At 50.6% G+C, this 21,289-nt stretch overlaps 1 protein-coding gene across 2 annotated transcripts in view; it reads right to left on the reverse strand.

Moving 5' to 3' along the window:
- Positions 1-11,016: 11,016 nt before the first annotated feature.
- ILRUN (inflammation and lipid regulator with UBA-like and NBR1-like domains) overlaps positions 11,017-21,289 on the reverse strand; it is a 35,494-nt gene continuing 25,221 nt past the window's right edge. Inside the window, exon 5 of one of the 2 annotated variants that reach the window (XM_009567329.2) lies at positions 11,017-14,922. In XM_009567329.2, the coding sequence (XP_009565624.1) occupies positions 14,887-14,922 (36 nt within the window). In that variant the 3' untranslated portion in view covers positions 11,017-14,886. Of the gene's footprint in view, positions 14,923-15,606; positions 18,746-21,289 lie in introns of those variants that run through there. The other variant, XM_054087417.1, reaches the window with a different exon arrangement.

The following is a 21,289-nucleotide window of genomic DNA, read 5'->3' on the forward strand; positions in this document are numbered from 1 at the left end:
ATGTCCAGTCTAAATCTGCCCCTCTTCAGTTTATACCCATTGCCCCTCATCCTATCACCTTAAGCCTTTGTGAACAGTCCATCCCCGGGGGGGGGTTCGCACTGTGCTGTTGGCACAGGAGGGCCCAGAAACATCTGGACAGGACAAGGGGGAATGGCCTGAAGCTCCGCCAGGGGAGGTTCAGGTTGGATATCAGAAAAAAATTCTTCATGGAAAGAGTCACCGGGCACTGGAACAGCTGCCCAGGGAGGGGGTCGAGTCGCCTTCCCTGGAGGTGTTTAAGGAACGGGTGGATGAAGTGCTGAGGGACATGGTTTAGGGAGTGTTAGGAATGGTTGGACTCAATGGTCCAATGGGTCCTTTCCAACCTGGTGATTCTGTGATCTCCCAGCTGGAGACAGAGGTGTTGGTGCTCACCTGGCCCCGTGCAAAGGCTCCTTCGCACCCCACAGCAGCAGGAGGTGCAATGTTTGGCCCTGGGGTGACAGCCTCTTCGCTCCAACCACGCCTGAGAGGGCAGCTGGGGAAGGACAAGCTGGTGGGGGGTGAAGATACCTGGGTGATGCCAGCCCGAGCGTGGCCTCCCACCGCAAGCCCAGCCCCTGGACCACCATCTCTCCTCCTAAACATATCAATAAACCTCTCCAAAACCCCACAGGGACTCTCCCACACGGGTGACACAGGCAGGGAGGTCGCAGGGTGCTCAGCCACGCTGGGAGCAGCGAGTTCCAGCAGCATGTTTGCTGTTCCCAGCTCAAAGCTCTGCTCTTTTCTTCCTCCTGTCGCCTTAAATTCCTGCTTTTGTCTCTTGGGATTAAAAGCCTGGAAATGTCTGTGCGTCGTCCGCCCGGCGGTGCCAGGAAGAAAGGGCTCAGGATAGCGTGGGTGCACCCAGCTCCGTGGCAGGGAGGAGGGAAGGGTCACAGCCCCCCTGCACGGGTGATTTGGGGTACAGAGGGAGGAAACCCACCTGCAGGGATGGCTCCTGTCGTGGGCTTCCGTGCACCAGCCCCACGGCGCCCACATCACCGCACAGACACCAAATCCCATATAACCTTATCCCTCTGCTCTGCTCTTGTGAGACCTCACCTGGAGTCCCGGGTCCAGTTCTGGAATCCCCAACGTAAGGAGGAGATGGAGCTGTTGGAACGGGTCCAGAGGAGGCTACAAAGATGAGCTGAGGGCTGGAGAACCTCCCGTATGAGGACAGGCTGAGAGAGTTGGGGTTGTTCTTGGAGAAGAGAAGGCTCTGAGGAGACCTTAGAGCAGCTTCCAGTGCCGAAAGGGGCTCCAGGAGAGCTCCGGAGGGGCTCTTTAGAATGGTTTGGAGTGATAGGACAAGGGGGAACAGTTTTAAACTGGAAGAGGAAAGATTTAGGGTAGACATTAGGAAGAAATTCTTCACGATGAGGGTGGTGAGGCCCTGGCCCAGGTTGTCCAGGGAAGGTGTGGCTGCCCCATCCCTGGAGGGGTTCCAGGCCAGGTTGGATGGTTCTTGGAGCCCCTGATCCAGTGGGAGGTGTCCCTGCCCATGGCAGGGGGTGGAACTGGATGGGCTTTGAGATCCCTTCCGACCCAAACCACTCCATGATTCTATGAAAACAACCCCCACAAGCACCGTACCCCCATTTCCTCACCATCACCCGCCTGTCCCACCTGCAGGCGCTGGCGATGGAGCCAGCACCCCCTCCTCGTGCCCTGGGCCCTCGGGAGGCAGCGGTTCCCAGGCATACACAGGCAGCCAGGTGAGACGGGCAGGGCTCGGTGCCAGCAGACGGGATGTTGTCTTTTCACACAGCACCGATGCGGGGCCGAGAGGCAGCAAAACCCTTGGCGGTTTTGTTTCCCACACTGGTTGACATTAAGAAATGCAAATTCATTTTTCTTCTGCTGCTGCTGCTGTATTTTCCTTGCATGCAAAATGATCCTTGGGCATAACGGCCCCACGGAGCGGCGGCCTCGGAAAGCGTGGGAGCTGCTGAGGCAGAGAAACCCATCCTGGGTGGGAGCAAGAGGCACGAACAGCTCAAATGATCTCAAAGCCAAGGAGGGACAGGGCAGCACGCAATGCCCCAGAGAGCAGGAGAGGCTCTTGGCTGTGCTTTCCCTTTGAGTCCTGCTCTACTTATCCCAGGAGATTCCCTTCAGGGGGGAAAATCCCTAAAAATAACTCTAAACCCCATAACTCATCCCCATCGCAGCTCGAAGTGAGAGCTGGATGGATGGAGAAGGGAAGGCAGGGGCTCAGCAGGGACCAAAGCCACCCTGCTCCCACCACCCTTGGGATCAGAAAGCCCCAGGTTTGCAGCTCCCAAGGGAGCAGAGTGGGGAGGACTCCGTGCCTGCCGCACACAGAGGACGAGGGATGAGATTGCCCCACGCCCTGCAGCATCCCACGGAGCCACAGCTCTGGGATGAAGGCAGCAGCATCTCACATGCTGTGGTGGGGGAAAAACCGCACAGGGCTGGAAGAGAGCTGGAAATGCTGGAGATTGCACTGAGCTGTGCAGAGCAAAGCTGTGACTCAGCTGTGAGTCACTCGGCTCCGAAGGAAACGTGTCCTTCGCCAGGAGCATCGCCTGGGTCAGGAACCCCCATCCTGGGGGTCACCGGGGAGCCAAGGAGCTCACTGAGCTAAAAAAGGGGTGCAGGAGGAGGACACGACCCAAACAAGGTCCTGTGCCTGAGGACAGGGAGTTACAGCAGCGTGTCTTGCCTTCACCCACTCCCCAGGAACTGGGGTAGCCTCAAAGCTTGGGGGAATTTGCTTTTCCCGGGTAAACACGAGCTGCTGGGAACAATCCACGGGCATCCACAGCCTTGTCAGCCTCCCAACATCACAAGGAGCCTCAGTTCCTCGAGTGTGGCTCGGGGAGAACAAAGCTGTGACGGATCCTGGGAGACAAAGCTCTCAGCAGAGCTGGGCCACCAGCACACACCAAAGCCCCGGAGCCAGGCAGCATTCCTCGGTGGCATCCCTGGATCCGCAGGACAGGATATTAAAGCAGAAAGCGATTAATGCTCTGCAAGAGAGCAGGAGCCAGGCTCCAGCCCCGGTGTGGGACGTGACCCGAAATGGCTTTACTTTCCCCTGGCAGGGCTGCTCCAGCCCTAAGCCCGGCTCTCCCCATCCCAGCGCTGGCTCGGGACACGGGTAGAGCGAGGACGTCGCTTCTCTCCTCAGTGGTGGATTTTGAGGGCAGCAAAATGTTTGTTCTGTCAACACGTGCCTAATCCTCAACCAAAACCCGATGAAAAAAAGCCATAGAGGAGGAAGGATGGGAATGAGCTGCCCTTTGAAACAAAGCCCTGACGGTGACAGCCACAGCCCTGAAGCAGGGGACGGCATCTCCGGGGCGTGGGGCGCTGGGGAGACAAGGAGAATGGGTTGTCCCCACCAGCACCCCGGTTCCTGCAGGCAACTCTGCAGCCCCAGCACTGTGGAATGGGGCTGGGAAGGGGGAACGGCTCTCCAGCTCCAGCCTGGCCCTGCCACCGATCAACGCACCTTCTCAAACACAAGCAGGACCCTGAGAACCACGTAGGAGCTGCAAGAAATACATAGAATCATAGCATAGTTTGGGTTGGAAAGGACCTTAAAGATCATCCTTGCTCCGGAGCCATCGCCTGGTGCCAGCAGCAAATCCAGGCTTCACCTTCTCTTCTTCTCATGAGGGTGGGGAGGCCCTGGCCAGGTTGCCCAGAGCTGTCTCATCCCTGGAGGGGTTCAAGGCCAGGTTGGATGGTGCTCGGAGCCCCTGAGCCAGCGGGAGGTGTCCCTGCCCATGGCAGGGGGTGGAACTGGATGGGCTTTGAGGTCCCTTCCTATCGACCCATCCCATGATCCTGTGATTCTTTTAAGCAAACCAAAGCCAGCGTGTTTCCATGCACAGCATGGTCCATCCCTATCCCATGTCCATGCTGTCCCTGCCCTCGGCTGCAAAGCCGGGAGCCCACCAGGAACGAGCTCACCTGAGGCTTGGCATTTTCAGAGCCATAAGACTTTGTTCCTGGTGGAATGAAATGAAACTTTGTCCTGGGGAGGCTCATTTCCAGCTTGGCTGGGGCTGCAAGCTGAGCTCTTCTCCTTGCTCCCCACTCCAGGGTGGCTCCTCCAGTCCAGCCCAGCCTGGCTAACACCCCGGCCACCACTGGCCACAGGACTCCTGGCGCTTGACGGCATCAGCCCTGCACCTTTCACCCGCAAGGAGAAGAAAAAAAAACCCAAACCACCAGTACATTTAGCAGTTTCCATTTGTTTGCTCTTTAAATAATTGTTTCCTTATCGCTATTTATTTAGATCCCTTTAAAATTCTGACAAACCTGCTTCTCAGGCAACGTCACCCGCTTCCTCCCACCCTGCTCCCTGCGGGCAAGGCAGAGCGGCCAGGCTGCACGGCCGGTCCCGGGAGGGGAGTCCCCTGCTCCAGGAGGTCCATGAGGAGTAGGGAGCCTCCGCTTACCCTCTGCTTTCCAAGATGGACAATCTAGGATGCTCCAAAGCCATGGTTTGGGGAGCTCATGCTCCTCTCCCCACCATAGCAGCAAACAGAGATGCTTTGGAGCTGCTCCGAGTCCTGCCAAGCTCTGGGGAGCAGTGGGGGGACACCAGCAAGGGGCTTATTAGGGAGGTAGATGACATTACACATCCACTGCCCACCACGGAGAGGTCGCAGAGTCGCTGCACAAGGCTTTGGGACTCGAGAGAGCAAGGATGAGTCCAGCTCTGCAAAAGCCTCCTTTCCCCCCACCGCTGCTTGGTTCCTGCGGTGCCCCGGGGCGAGAGAAGCGATGGGTGCTCATCCAGGTAGCTGGAAAGGATCTGGCCACGATTGCCCAACACTCCGTGCAAAGTCCAGCCAAGCGCCCCCTCCTTCTCAGCTATTAACAGCACCAATTAAAGCAGCACCCAGAGCTGCTGGAGGCAAAGGTGGGACGGGTTCAAGTCTCTCATGGCCATGGGACGTCCCTGCAGCCTCGCTGGGGACAAGACCGTATCTGCTGTTGAGTTTGGAAGTGTCGGTCCACTCGCAGCTCTCACCATCGCCTACAAGAGGGGCTCAACGTCACTCCCGGCTGGGCTGCGAGGGGCTCGTCCCCGAGGTCGTGTCCAACACCACCCAGGGCTTTGGGCTTTGCTACCGCAGGTTGACGTCACAGCCCAGCCTGCAGCTGTCAGAATTAATTGAGGAAACCCAGCCACGGTAAACAACGAGGAGGGAAAACGGGGCAGATTAGATAACGAGGAATGAGAGGTTCGCGTTGTGTTTTACCCCGAGATTACAAGCCTTGCCCACTCGGCCACAGACGCTGCCGAGCCGGGACTGCTCCTCGCCAACAGCGCAGGGAGCTCAGCCCCAGGAGAGGCTGAAATCCCCCTCCAGTGGGACAGCTTTGCTAAAAATGGGTCTGCGTACCCCAGCCTTCCAGTTTGGGTCTCCACCATCCGTCCCGCAGAGCTTTGCCCTGGGACAGGCAGTGAGAGCGGAGCTCCCTGCTCCACAGCCCATCACCGCCGGAGGAGACACGGGGTATGAGGGACAGAACCTGCTGTTCCAGCCTGGAGGAGAAGCTCCTGGCCAGCAGAATCGCCATCCACACTGTGCCATAACAGGCACAGAGTCCCAACAAAGAGGAAACTCCATCCCACTTGGCTGCATCTAAGCCTCCCCATGAAAGCAACATTTGGCTCCAGGTTGTGCTACTCAGATCCCTTTGCTCCTCGGCAGGAGATCACTCTCCAAACATGGACACATCAGCATTCAGACACCTTCCTCATCCCCTTTGGTGGGATATCTCTGCCTTTATGGCATCTCAGCCCCGTGCAGACCCTGCCTGTCCTCTGCTTGCCCGGCCCACGCTCCTGTTTGGCTCAGCAGCATCACCACAGCCCCACCACGGTTGGGACAGGCCAGATGACACCACGCCACCCACCCCTCTGCCCAGGGTGGACCACACAACCCAGAAACTGCAAAGCCCTCCACAGCCCAGCACCATGCTTAGCAGCCCGATGGGGACACGGCTCGTGTCTTGCCGGCCACCAGGACCAGCAGGTCCCAAAGACTGGAAAAAACCCCACATCCAGCAGCTCTGGAGGGTTTTGCAGATGAGGAACAACCTCAGCTCCCTCTGCTGGCACCTGCTTCAGGCCATGCCCTTCCTCAGCAAACCCTGGTTGTAACTAAGGTCCCCAAGTACCTTCCAGAAGGACACAGTGCCACCTGGCCAGCTCAAAGCCAGGGAGATGCTCCTCAGCTCCTGCCACCAAGCACAAGCAGCCTGTTAAGCAGAAAGGCACGCAACTCTCCCATCTACCCCACTTATTCTTGTCTTAGAAGTGAAGAAACTGCTTGGTAAGGGTCAGCTGGGGCAGAGCAGAGGTGGGGACAGCACGGATGAGGTGCAGCCCCACGGAAAACCACAGAGTAGTTTGGGTTGGAAGGGACCTTAAAGATCATCCAGTTCCACCCCGTGCCATGGGCAGGGACACCTCCCACTGGATCAGGGGCTCCAAACCCCATCCAACCTGGCCTGGAACACCTCCAGGGATGGGGCAGCCACCACTGCTCTGGGCAACCTGGGCCAGGGCCTCACCACTCTCATAGTGAAGAAATTCTTCCTTATGTCAAGCCTAAATCTGCCCCTCTCCAGTTTATGCCCATTACCCCTCGTCCTATCCCTACAAGACTTGTGAGCAGTCCCACCCCAGCTTTCTTGTAGCCCCTTCAGGTACCTGCAGCTGCTCTAAGGTCTCCTCAGAGCCTTCTCCAGGCTGAACAACCCCAACTCTCTCAGCCTGTCCTCCTATGGAAGGTGCTCCAGCCCTTGGATCATCCCTGTAGCCCACAAACTCTTTTCTTGGTCTTAAATGAGCTCTGTGGGACAGAGGATGGTTGCACAGCTGGAGACCTGGATGGGGATTCAGGACCTCCTGCCTCAGCTTCTCTCACCTATAAAACACAGTGAGTGTTGTGCTTGCTGGGAGCAGACCTGGGACCAAAGCAGCGCAGGCGTCTTTCACTGACCTGGTAAAGCATCCCCGGGCATCACCACCTCACCAGCAACGCACGCCATGGTCCATGCTTTAGCAGGGCAGAGGGGAAAGCATGGGCACAATGCTCAGATCCAACCCATCCTGCTTGAGCCACGGCGGTCACAGCCCAGAGCAGCAGCTGGGAAGCAGGAGCCTTGGCTTTAAGTCAATAAAGGGCGATCGCCATGGAGACAAACCTCCAGCACGAGTGGCTCTGCAAGACATCCCATACTGCCTCCTCCACCCACACACCTGCACTCTCAGCCATCCAAATTCAGGGTTTACTTGGAGTTTATGGACACTTTAACAGCGTTTTCAACAGCTGCCTGCAAAAGATCAGTGGCTCTGGAGAGCTTTACTGTGCCTTAGGAGGTGCATCAGCAGCACTTGGACCATTCCCGCAGTCAGGCAGCTCTCCCAGCACAGGTTACACACCTTAACCAGCATTTGGAGTCAGCCGAGCAAGCCCTCAGAGGGCAGAGCCCTGCCAGCAAGTGGGAAAGCCCTTGAGAAGGTTTTTAATCCACGTTTGTAGAGATCCTTAATGAATTGCCACAAACAGGCAATCTAGCACAGCCCCAGAGATGAAGAATTGGCACTTGACTGCTGGAAAACACACACTGCTTGGTGAAGGAGAATGATTACGTCCAATCTCCAGCCTCAGGCTTGTTCAAACACCCTCAACTTCCTCGGCTGAGAGAAGAACCCAAGCAGAGGGTGGCAGTCGCTTCGAAGCTGGTTCTACAGCTGGTTTTATGCAGAAGGTGTTCAAATACACAGCCCTGATCAGCAGGAGCCAGGACTGCTGCCTCAGGGAAACTCCAATGAGCTGCTCTTCCTCTGCCCAGAAAATACCCCGTCCACATCAAACCAACCTGCCAGGTCCCAGCATCGCCCTCTTCCCAAGCCAGTCACGGTGGTGGAAGATGATTTCCATGGTGTCATCAACCCACAGCCCAGCTGAGCTGTCTCGCAGGATGGTTACTCTGTTCACAAATGGGGCAAAAAAGTGAGTTTTTCACCTCCTTGAACCTTTTAACTCATGGTGAAGGTATCACATTTGCAAGGAAGACACAACCAGAACCAGGACACTCTACTAGTGAGACAGTTTTGAAGCCAGCCTTGCTCTACGCTGCTCGGCAGCGCCGAGCCCACGGCATTCCACGAGGCAAACGAGGCTGGGCCTTACCTGCACGTGCCATCCGCTGCCTCGCTCGGCTCCGCTGCGTGCTGTTACTACTCAACTGGTTTTATGAATGGGGTAGGAAATGGTTGAGATTAGATTCCCTTCAATAATTCCTGTTTAACCGGATATTTTCCAGCTAAATGCACACGCGGAGCATGCAGATTACAGGTTAGAGAAAGGTTACACTAAGTTATCCCTGGCCCCTGTCTCTGTGTGCGCAGACCCCATATTCCTTCCCCATGGACTCACAGCACTCCCTTCACCAGCACAGCCTGGTTTCCCACTTGGCCCTTTAATATTTCACTGCGCATTCCCAAAGGATTTGCAGAGAAGGAAAAGATGAAGCGAGCACAAATCTCTCCCTTAGTGTCTTGCACGCTTCATGCCGCATGATTCGGTGCACGGAGCAGATAAGAGAGCAGAGGGAAGCCCTAAAAATCACAAATCTTGCTCTTCAACACTGTGCGGCACTTAAGAGCTGATCTGGGAAGGCAGAGACCTGGGCTTGAGATGCTCTTGTTGGGGTTGTTCAGCCTGGAGAAGAGAAGGCTGTGGGGAGACCTCAGAGCAGCTTCCAGGACTGAACAGGGCTACAAAAAAGCTGGGGAGGCACTCTGGATCAGGGAGTGCAGGGACAGGATGAGGGGAATGGTTTCCAGCTGAAAGAGGGGAGATTGAGATGAGATCTTAGGAAGAAATGTTTTGCTGTGAGGGTGGGGAGGCCCTGGCCCAGGTTGCCCAGAGCAGTGGTGGCTGCCCCATCCCTGGAGGGGTTCCAGGCCAGGTTGGATGGGGCTTGGAGCCCCTGATCCAGTGGGAGGTGTCCCTGCCCATGGCTTTAAGGTTCCTTCCAACCCAAACCATTCTACGATTCTTCCAGACTCAATCCACAACACATCCATGTGGCTTTTAAATCCCTCCAGGGATGGGGACTCCACTTCCCTGGGTGCCTGTTCCAGTTCTTGAATCACAGAATAGAATCAACCACAGAACAGAACCACAGAATAGTTTAGGTTAGAAGGGACCATAAAGTTCATCTAGTTCCAACCTCACAGCCATCAGCAGGGACATCCCACTAGCTCAGGCTGCCCAAGGTCCCATCCAACCTGGCTTGATAACCCTTTTAGGGACGAAATCTTGCCCTCAATCCAGAGGCACTGCCCAAGAGGAGCGTTGGGCATCCTCCCCTCCTGCTTTAACCCTCACCATCCTCACTGCAATTCATCACACAACCCATCCAGTGGGGAACATCCCCCTGCCTACCGCAGCCGGTGCTTCAGGAACCACAAAAAGCTGCTTAAGAACAGAATTATTATTATTTTAACTTTTAATGGACAGCGATCTGGTTCCTCATCAAAAATAAACAAGCCGACAAAGCAAACCCATAGGTGACTGCAGAGCCGTTTGCCTTGGCCTCCTGCCTTGCCACCCCGCACCACACCCAGCCTCAGCGCAGGAATCGTGGTGGTGGGATCACCTCCATTACAGCAATCCCTCCAATTATTTGCCTGCTCAGAAGACAGGAGAAGAAGGTGTGTTGGCATTGTCCTGCACTGGCAAACTTTGACAGGTTGCAACCCTAAAGACAAACAGATTCTTTCAAGCAAACAACCAGCAAATGAAAAGCTTGGGCAGGGAGACTGGGAGGCAATCCTCACCTACCCAAACAGAGTGATCTTAAAGACACCCATGAGCAGCAGGAGCTCAAGGGGTGCGTTCTTTTCAAGGCACAAAATAAATACCCACAGGCACAGGTAGCAGGATGTCTGTTCCCAGTGAAGCTTAAACGGCACAGGAAAGCTCTAGGCATTTATTCAAATGTTAAAAAGCAAATCCAGCACACGCATATTGAGACTTCTTGCAGGGATTAGCAGCAAAGTCACATGTAAGCAAGAGAACAGCTTCACCTAAGCTGCCCCATGGTATAGTTTATATAGGCAAACCTTTGGGCTGGGTGCCCGGAGCGGCCTCGTCTGGGAAATGGAATCAGCCCAAGATGACCATGCAAGCACCCAGCAAAGCAGAGACCTCCACGTGCCTCACCCCGATACAGGGGAGCAGCAGATATTGCCTTCGAGATAGTGAAAAAAAAGAGAAAACAACAGAATTCCTGCATTGAAAATTCCTCTCCAAGAACCTCATGAAACAGCAGGGCTGCTCTGTCGCTGTCTGAAGCCTCACCACAGCCTGCACCGAGGTGCTGGGCAAAGAGCTGAGGAGCAAATAAGCCCCACAAGGGGCATTGAAGGCCACGACTGGGGCATTGCTCTGTACAGAGATCACTAAAACCAGACTGTCACTCTTCACATCCACACCAGGACCTCTCAGTGCCGCCTCCCCTCCTGCTTCCATCCCGATCGCAGGTGATAAGGTGCTGGCAGCTCATGCTGGGCTTACCTAGTGCTGAGCTCCATCCACAGCCCCACTCTGGAGACGTTACCTGTCCTTATAAGAAAGGAAGTTCACCGCTGACATTGGTGAATGGCTATAAATAAATCCACCGCGCACCCAGTGCGGCCTCCTCTTTTCTTTCTCCCCAGGCTCTCCGTCCCCAGCGCCACAAAGAAATCCGGATGTGTCTCTCAGCCATCCTTGGACCCCACTGCCTGAGCTGGAAAGGTTGTTTGATACACTCGGTAGGCACTGAATTAGTTTTGGTATAAAGGCAGAGCTAAAAGTGGGTTGGAGGATGCTGTGCCCTAGTGCCTGGGAACACCCTGGAACAAGCTGGGTACATTTAACTGCAAGATGACAGAAGGTTTTGCAGATACAATAAAACTCTCAAAAGCTACAGAACATTTTTTTTTTTTCTGTGTTAATTTAATCATACAAATATTCATTTATACATTAAGGAAAAAGCTTCCTTTATTTTTACCTCCAATGTGCTATCACAGGACTTCTCCCAGACTCAACGAGGCAACACACCAACCATCCTGCTCCACGCACGCGCTCCCCCCGGAGCCAACAGACAGGCTGCAGAACCACCCACGCACCACTTCCACACGGAAAAAAATTAAACACACAACAGAAACCCAGAGGTGGGACAGCGTGCATTTCTGAACCCTGCAGACTCCGGCTGCTCTCGTGCCCGCATGCTCTCTGACCACAACAGCTTTGCTCCTCAGTGGTGGAGCAGCAACTTCTAAACCCCAGAGGGGTCCGAATCCAAGGTTCTTGCGACGTGGACAGCAGCTTCCAGCTCTCCACAGGGAACTGCCAGTTTTGGGGCATCCCTGGGGATATCGTGCTCCGTTTTCAGGCTGAGAGGTGTGTGGTCTGCCATTGCTCAACTCTTATCAGTGATGTGACACAGCCTACGCAGCTCACAGTGACACAGGGATCCATTTAGACACAATCAGAGATGTTCTGCCTGATCTTTTTTCTCCTGCAGGGTAAGGAAGATCTCCCTCTCAATCCTAAGAGCCTCAAGGCAGGCAGGTGTTAATCAGACTGGAGCCAATCGCAGCCTCTCTGTCTCTGTACCAGCGGGTACCAGCCCCATCCCTGCCCCAGTCAGGAACACCAGCCTCACTGGGGGAACAGCCTCTTTACTGGTTCACCAGTCTCAACTCAGGAAGGGTTTCCCATTTCTAACAGGCCTGAGTTCTGCGGGCATAACTCACCTGGATAAGGTTATCTGAGCAGCTGCGCACACTTCAGGCTCACCAAAATATTTGGCATTCAGCACTTAGGAAAAATCAGGCCATTGGATTCCTGTATTCGGTGTTAAGACGCCATGAGTTTGGAGGCATCAACCCTACAGAAACCAATACAATCACAGTGCCTTGAAGTCACTTGGGAAGAGCTTTGCTGAGCACATCTCAAATCTTCCCATTTAAAAGCTGGAAACCTGACAGCAAGAGCAATTTGAGGGCTGGCTGCGCCACTAAGCTCGAAGGAACCACAGGAGATAAAACCACCTTTGGCGTCAGCAAAACAGTTTTTACTCAATGACAAAGCCAGAGGTAGAGCAACCATGAATACAAACATTCGTCCGCTGTCACGGCCAGGGTTACAGCCCCAACTCTCAAAGCATCCAGAGCTCTGCACTATCGTTTGCAGAGAGATCATTCCTGCAGACAAGAGCACTCAAGCTCACCTACGTGGGGAAGAAGAGGGGAGCAGCAAGAAGTTGCAGATTGCAGGAGCAACTCAGGTCTGGCCCTGCCTTTCTTCACACCCTGCAGGACGCCACCCTTGTCACAAGGACACCAACTAAAAACACTCGAGAGAATTCAAGGCTGTGCAGAACAAGTTGCCTTCTGAGTGGGAAAGCACACAGCTACTTGGGGGGCATGCAAGGGTTGTTTTCTTTCTAGAAAGGAACACCTCAGTCCAAGGAGGAGCACAGGAACATGAATGTGGCAGGCATTACACACGGGAGGCGCGCGTGTGGCTGGAAACAAGGGGGTATCCGAGTAGAAGAGTTTCCAGATGCCTCAGCTGACACAAGGCAAAGGTTGCAACACCAGCTATGACGGACTCAGATCTTCATTTTCCCTCCCCTTCCGCTACACTGCTGATATAAGGAGCCAATAAAGATAAGGAATCACCTTGTCACTTGGTCAAACAGCAGGCTCCGGTGTTTCCAACGCCTTCAGAAGGGAAGCATCAGTATCGCAAGAGGTTTGACGGTCAGGCATGTGTTTGTGCCTTCAGAACTGGTCACAAGAGTCACCTGCTCGGAATGGAGGGAACGAAGAAAGGATCCACTTGCCCACGCTACCCTACGGCGATGCAAATCATTCCTTAGACTGAATGCTAAGAGGAGACAGACAATTCAAAGCAAAATGATCCTACAGGACAAGAACCGGACTCTACAGGTCCACTGAGCAGCACAGCACCACCTTCCACTGGTTTGCTCTGGATCCAAACACCCACCCAGCTCCAGTGAGCTGCAGGGATAGGCCCGAGTGCTCACCAAACTCCATGTGCTGATGACTAGCGGTCCAGATCCTGCAGGGCCTCTTCCATGCAGATAATTCATTACATTAAACTTGTTTCTCCCAGCAAACAGATTTTAGGAGACAGACTTCAGATAACAGTGTCCTTTAACAACAGAACCTCTGAAATGCAAACAAAAATCTATCAAACAAAATCTATTCTTCCTCTTTGGATACAAGGAACTCCCACTGTCCTCCATAAGATCCATCACTCTGCTCCAACAAGGCCAACTGTCTTCCCTGGAGAGATTCAGAAGAAGGTATTAGGAGCTTTGCATATTGCTGTATCTTTGGCAGACGGCTATTCCAGTGTGCCCTCACCTTGGCCTCTCCACAGGGTCTGTGGTGGGTTAGAAATCCACCGCACCACTCGAGCCCATTCGCTTTCTCCTCACAGTGGGCTTCCCAATTTGTAACTGGAGGAAAACATGTTGGAGGAACAGCAGAACAACCCACGTCTTTAGAGAAGCAATGTCTCCTATAACACCGAGCCCGTTTGGAAGGCGAGAACCTCAACGAAGGTACGAGCCAGGACGATGAAGGCAAATGAATACAAGGGATAGCGTGGAATCCAGCTGATGATGCTAACTCTTGCACTGCATTCAGAAATGCCAACAATTAGGCCTTAAGCTAATGCTTTATCACAGGAGAAATGAATTCAAAGTCAAGACTCTATAAGAGAGAGATGAGGATTCACAATTAAAAGGACATGACTTCTGTAAAGCTTTGCAGCTACTAGCAAGTGCGTTACAGCTACAGAAGAAGTTTCCTCTTGGCACACGACTGATTCGCTCGCTCGGTTGCTCTAAGCACAGCTACTGTACATCAATAGTTAACAAAAAGGTATTTTAAAATGCTAACCACATAGGACAGCTCTGGAGCTTTAATAGATCTGTTTCTTATTAATATGGGTGTGTATTTGTGTGTACTTTATGTACAAGGGGAAGGGAAAATAAGCCCTCAGCATTCTCCTAGAATTCCCAGAGTCTTTCTCTCCAGCTTTCACACTGAGACCTGGTTCTCAGCACGGCTTTCAGTGACACGCGGGACAACCACCCGCAACACCCAAACCGAAAGAGGAAAGAAAAGAAATAAGAGATTAAAAAGTTGGTAGCTAAAACCAGCAGACAAGATTAAAAACGCAGAGCTGGGTGCAGACCCAACCTGTCATTAAAAAAAAAACATCCAACAGAAAGAAGTCACTGCACAAGCGCCAGAAAATGTCAAGCAAATTCCCATTCGGTAACAAGCAAAACACAACAGTTCCATAAAAATGCACGCTGTCCCTCAGTTAAAATAAAGATGAACAAGAAACAAACAAATTAAACATTTGCTCAAGCTACAACCGCTCTGTAGGCAAAATATTTCTTTTAAAGATGGCTTTTTCATTTTCATTGCTTAAACTTCTTTTTAAGCTACCTACTACACGTGAAAATGATCTCTAAAAAAACCCCATTGTGTTGGTATATTTTCTTTCTCATAGCATTGAACAACACTCCTGAAACCCAGCATTCACACATGCATCCTTAGATTTCATATTCTCTGGACACAGCTAGTCCTAAGTTATTGGGCTTTTGTCTTTTCTTCTTTATTCAGAACACGGAGGCAGAGAAGGGGGTCCACGTTGTGTCTGTCTGCCACATGAATCCCCCTCTCCCTCCCCCCCAAAGTCAGTTCTTTGTTAAATTCTCCTCTTGCCGATACCTGTTTTGTGTTTTTGTGTTTTAAGACTGTCCGAAGGGATAAGGACCGTGGAAACCCTGAAAGAAAAGTTGGAGACAATCAATTTCAGCAGGCAAGAAATAAAATGGATCAGTGTACGCCTAGTATATATATGACCATCCCATCCAAGTCCTTCCCAACTAAACGCAACTCTTTACCCACCAGTGTGACCTTTGCTGTCCAGCCTTGCAAAACGCTCTTAAAACATGGGGTTTGGTGTTTGTAGGTGGCTTCATTGTTTGCAGCTGGTTTCCCCAGAGATGCCAGATGCCATCTACTTACCTCTTCCAGGTGCTATTGAGGCCAGGTAACAGCCAGGGGTTACCGGGCCACACAGTAACTTGTGGTTATTTTCTACACCACAGCAAAAAATCCCCTATAGATCCCAGAATCACAGAAGAGTTTGAGTTGGAAGGGACCTTAAAGATCATCCAGTTCCAACCCCCCTGCGACGAGCAGGGACACCTCCCACTGGATCAGGGTGCTGAAGGCCCCGTGATGCTGTAATACCTGCGAGGCCAAGGAACTGCAGGTTCACCAAGCTATGCTAAAGAGCACAGCAAACAGTTCAATAAAAGGCTGAGAATGGACAAAAGAGACCATTTAAGAAAAAAACCAAAACAAACAGGACTTGGAAATCCATCTCCCATAACTTCGCACTCTCAAGGTATCAATAAACATTCTCCTCAAGTGAGAACCAACCACAACATTTAAGCAAAAAAATCAAACTGCTTACGACAGAATACATTTTCCCTCCTGAGGTGCGTTGCCTAAGTGACAGACTGAGTTAACAGGACTCAAACTAATGGGACTCCTTTAGTTTCTCTTGTTCCAATCAGCCATCCAGGGTGTCATCAGGAAGCAAAAGAAAGCAACCAGCAGGCAAGAGGTTTCCCCAGGTCACACAGATATGAAGTTTGTCGTAACAATGAAGGTACAAACCACACACAGAATCTTCCTGTCAGATCTAGACACACACTTGGGTCAGAAGTGAGAGGAGAGAGAAAAACTCATTATATTGCATTGTCAAAGTTGGAAGACCATTATGCAAACGATTTTTTAGACGCAGTCCAGCTTCTTTGGTGCATGGTGACGAGTAAGACAAAGACCCCATTTAGCCCAAAGCCACTCTCAGTCTTTAAGTGAAGCTCTGACTTCAGTTTTCAGCCTTTTGCCTTTAACAGGGCAATCTCAAAGCAGTTTCCTGCATGTTCTCCTACTGCTCTATAACAATCTCACTGCAAAAGCCATAAGGCTTTAACACAACTCTTGTCAAGGAACAGCTTCGTTAGCTCAAGCCCAGTTGCAAAAACCCCAGTTCAAGAGCTCTCTTCTAAATGTAGGTCACAGCAGAAGTGCTCAAAGAACTCTCTACAGCTGGTGAGAGAAAGATTTATGGAATGGCAATGGTAAAACGAAGCACCTATCAGCAGCTCTCCAAATTAGACCGACAGAGAGGGATTAGCACACAATTAAACAGGATATCTCACGATCTGCGCAGGAAGACAACTGAAAGCTTGGAAAGTGGTGTTTGCAGGCAGAAACACAGGTAAGCGATGATAAAACAAACATGCTTCTGCCGCAGGAATACGCTGCGCTCCCAGTTTGTAGAGCAAGCTTTTGAGAAGGCAACACCCAGCAGACTCCAGCATGACAATTCACCTCAGCAAGGAAAAGCTCCCACCAAAATCAGAGACAGAGATAAGCAACATTTCTGAAAAATCAGGAGAATGGGAGGAATAGAGAAACATTAAATAATGTGAATAGGCAAACAAAAAAATCCCTAGAGGACGCAGAAGGAAAGCAATGTTATAAGGAAGATCCTAAGTAGCCTCGCCTCCAAGGGGTTAAGCTGTTGGTACTTAGTGCTCTGCAGAAGAAAACCAGCATTTGTTGCTGATTACCCACGCAAACACTTGCCAGAATTTGCTTCATCTAGTTCCCTGCACATAAGGCTCTGTCTGCAGGTACCGACTAGCAACACTCGCCAGCCTCAGGGGAGCAGTTCAAACATCCCCAGCTCCGCAGAGCCAGCCTGGCACCAGTTATGTGTTTTACAGTTTATCTCAGAGGCAAAACCTCGCTGATTTAATGTGTGCTCACCCATGAGCTAAGACATCTGCATCACCCCATGACACAAACAATTAACAGTTAATCAGTACACGGTTCCGAGTCTTCGGCTGAAGTCAGCCATGAGAACGGTTGGTTGGTCTTTTTGTATGCAGAGAAACTCTGCGAAAAGGCATTAACCTTATTCTCAGCGAAACCCTCTGGAGCTGCAGATGCTGTTTTCTGTAGCATCTAATTTAAAGCTACACCATTATGCTAATCAAGTGCTAATTAAAACCAGAATTTAGCTCACCTTTAGAGTATCAGATTACCAAACACATAGACCTTTGTACGGCTAGCACTGCCTCCACATGCTGATATCCCAAGATGAGCTTCTCCTTCCAGCGATTCCAAGACCAGTCCTGGAATCTGGGATCACATTCAGCTTTCTCTGGTGCAAATTCTGGTGCAATGAATTTCACCATGAAGAAAAAGCCCCAAATCTTTACTTTTGGGATTGCCTCTGCGTTTCACTTACCCGTGAGATTTATTAGCGTACAGGAGAACTTAGAATATGAAAAGACACCTTTTCTTTAAGATCAAGCATAGTCTTTGTTTAATATCAGACCCTGGACAAGAAACTCTGTTCCCTTTGTGAAAGGATAAAGCTTTCTTCTTCCTTGGTAAGGTGCAAACTCTCTGCGGAGCGAGTGTTTCTCCTTACATTCATTCAAGGTACAAAGTGTAGCAAGTGTCTCGATACCTGAACACTCCGGTTTCTGAAGCAATGCAAACACAAAACTCCATTATATGACATTTTCAAGAATATTTACCCCTTGTACGCAATATTTCACGTCATCAACGTGCAAAAATAATTCTGCATACAACTGCAATTTGTCTGAGTAGTTTCAGCTGAGAATTACTCACCCTATTTTTGGTGAATTCCCTTCTATACTCACAATGAGATCACTGTCCTTATGAAAAGCTCAGCTGCAGCTTTGCAAATTTACTTGCAGTTCTTCTGATATCTTCCACAGAAGTAATTGCTAACTCGCTAGTGAACGCATACGGGCTATTCATACAGATAAATACATGAGAGCAGAGGATCGTTTTATCAAGAAAAGCCTTGAAATGAAAATTATTGGTACAAATTATCATTTGACTTCTGTATCTAGACGGTAACGGAGACATTTCGGAAAGTTAAAGGCCTTTGTAAATACCGAGCTCTTTACATGAAGGCACCGGTGCTAGAAATGAAAGGAAGATTAAGTTAATCTTTCATAAAGCATCACAAGGCAAGCTTTCAAACAGCTATCTTTATTTCACCTCGGTGACCGAGTCAGACCAACAAAAGGTACACTTTGAGAGAGAGGAGTTTCTGATGCGCGGCTGCAAAGCGATACAGGAGTCTCCCCGTGCGCACCGACGGCAGCACAGACTGCGCTACAAGTCCCCGCTTCCTCGCCACCACCTCCTGGGCCGCTCCTAACTCAGCGCTTCTCCAAATTACACCGAGTTCTCTTGATTAACTGATGTAAACCCAACACTAACAGAGGAAATAAAGTACTGGGTGCTGGTTTTTAATTCCACGTGTGCTGTGCAAACACGGGGTGGTGGTTAAGACCCCCGGGAAGTTAAGAGCCTTCTGGTAGCGCAGCCGCTCGCAGGGCTGGTTCAGATGCACAGAGCTGATGAAGTACGCAAGGGCTCAGGTATGGGGTTAAGTTACCATGCAACAACTCAGCTCTCGTAACTTAATCAAGTGCGTGCTTTTAGTCCGCAGAGATAAAAGAACAGGGAAACGCTGTTGGCCTGCAATGGAGCAAAGTTAAGCTGAAATCAGATTATCTCACATTTCCCACAGTCCAAAAGCACACGGACCGCCAGTTTTCATGGATGAGCTAACATGCAGCATCCAAACACATTAGTCTTTAACTGGAGAAGCAAACCAGCTCATGCAACAAGAGTGTAGCCTGCAGATGCTGCGCAGCAGTGTGGCTGTCAAGAGTGGCTATGGTAGACGGTAGAGTTCAGCCTTCTCCTACTTTGCTCTAAATGGATTTAACCACGTGGTAACCAGTCTGGTTTCCAGCCCAGAGATGAGGATAGAAGGAGCTTCTCTTCTACACAGAAGCAAACATTTCTGGGGCATCTTCCTTACCCACAAATGAAATTTAGTACCCAAATAGTTTCCAGTGAAAAAAAAATCCGTCTAATATATATGGAGGTATACAAAAAAATTCAAATTGGCATGGCCTGGTTGGGAAGAAACACATATCTAGAAGCAGCAGCAACGTTTAAACTCTGAGAGGGGAAGCCAGTTATAGGCTCTAAGGATACCGAGAGGTTTGGTTTCCCTTTACGTATAGAAAGCTGTCAAGTAGCATGGATGAGAGTTCAGCTCCACACAGATGGAAGATGAGGAGCATCGATACAGCAGGAAAAAAAGGTGTTAAGACTCTCATTTGGTTGAACTCCAAATATGCTTATATTTCATTGGACTTGTACAAGCAGCACAGTAACAAACAGCAGATTCATACCAGACGAGCTGCAGAATGCCCTTTGCTACAGCAGCAACAATGCAAATTGCTCTGTATGGGCAAATCTTTCAGAATCATTACTTCTACATGCAGTCTTCTCTACACACAGCAATTCCTCAATTCATATGGGCGATTTAAAGATATAAATTTATATATATAGGTGACAAGTACAATCCGAATGTCAGCATATGGCTATACACTTCTGATTTTTTAGACACTTTAAACCTGATTAGTTTTATCCTTAGTTAAGAAATTTAGCTCTAACTCCCTAGGCACAGTAAGACTGCATCTTGCGCTTTTAACGTAAAAGACTGTCACAAGAGAGCAGCAGTGACCTCGGCAGCGTTGCTATGAGACAGGAGCAGGTAAATAGAAGAAAGCTACATCACCAGCCTTATCTTTCTCAAGAATACAGAGAGAAAGCGATTGCCAACGAGAAGAATAAAATACCCATGGATGGGTATATCTGGACTCTAATACAGCTCATCCCTATCCTGAGATAAGCATCCTATCCTGCGCTTAAGCACATCTTTAATTCTAAGAGCATGCAAAAACTCCACTGGGACGAGATGTAACAACACGCTTAGAGCGACGCCCTGAACACAGACCCTTCCGGCAGTTTATTTGATGAGGTGGGCAGGGTGGCCCCAGGGAAGGCATACACTACAGCAGGAATAAAGATCACAAGCCATTTGTTTCACCCACAGGTTTCAGTTTCTCTGCTTACAGGGAATTCAGCCTCTTGCTTGTTTTGTTTTCTTAGGACAGTTTGTTTCACTGAGCAGAGCATCCAAACCACGCACTCCGCACTGTTGTATGAAATCATTTTCAAAGTTTCCATGTGTGAAACACCGATATACTTGTCTAATCCAGCAGCAGATGGCACATACGTGTCACCGAGATCCTGACTCCACGGGGAATTTCAGAGGACGAGTCACACCTGCTCAGCTGCACCAGAGGGAGAACCAATACAGACAAGGTCTGGCAGCTTCTGGTGTGTTTTACAGCTGCAGATGCCAGAAACTGCTAGTTCTATCTCGAAACATTTCATGACCTCATGTAACTGAATCACTAGGGTATTCCACGATCTCCTCCTCATGAGAGGAAGCCTCCATCATGATCTGAGAAATATTTAAGGGCTTATATTGCATCTCAGCAGAGGATGTAGGCCCTCCTGAATGCCTTTACTAGACCTTGCCCACCCCCACTGCTCTATCTCGCCAAAGGTTGTATCAAACACAACCAGGGACTCACTCCTTACTTTGGGTCCATGAAAGCAGACAATATTGGAGAAGCTGCCCAAGATAAGTAAAATCCAGGAATCCTCATGTCCAACGGTATCCTCCATATGCTCCCACAACTTGAAATAAAGCATTTCACGTTAATATTAAATCACAAGACAACAGCTCCAGGGATCAGAGCTTGCTTTCTCCCCTCTCAAGCAGCAGAGCACAGGTCGAGTTGCCAGGAAAGCGGGGAAGATGGGCCAGACAGCTTTTCCTAACAGGTAAAGGAACACCATCTGCTGATCAGGGGGTTTAATACTGCTGACATCAACCCCAATAAACCTCTTCCACTTTTCCCCAGCTGGGGCTCAGGTTAATGCTACACATTGCCTCTTTTTAGGAAAATAAAAAAAAGGTCGTCTTCCAGGATTTCCAGAGTGCAGGAAGAAGGCGTGCATAGCACTAGACCCACACCAGGAAAGGTGAGCACATTCACTTGGTGATTTTCAACAAGACCAAATATCCAGGATGCCAAATCCACTCAAACTTGCGCACTAAACAGCACTGTACCCACAGGAATATTGTGTCTG

The sequence above is a fragment of the Cuculus canorus genome, chromosome 24 (genome assembly GCF_017976375.1).
Source record: "Cuculus canorus isolate bCucCan1 chromosome 24, bCucCan1.pri, whole genome shotgun sequence".
NCBI classification, from domain to species: Eukaryota; Metazoa; Chordata; class Aves; order Cuculiformes; family Cuculidae; genus Cuculus; species Cuculus canorus.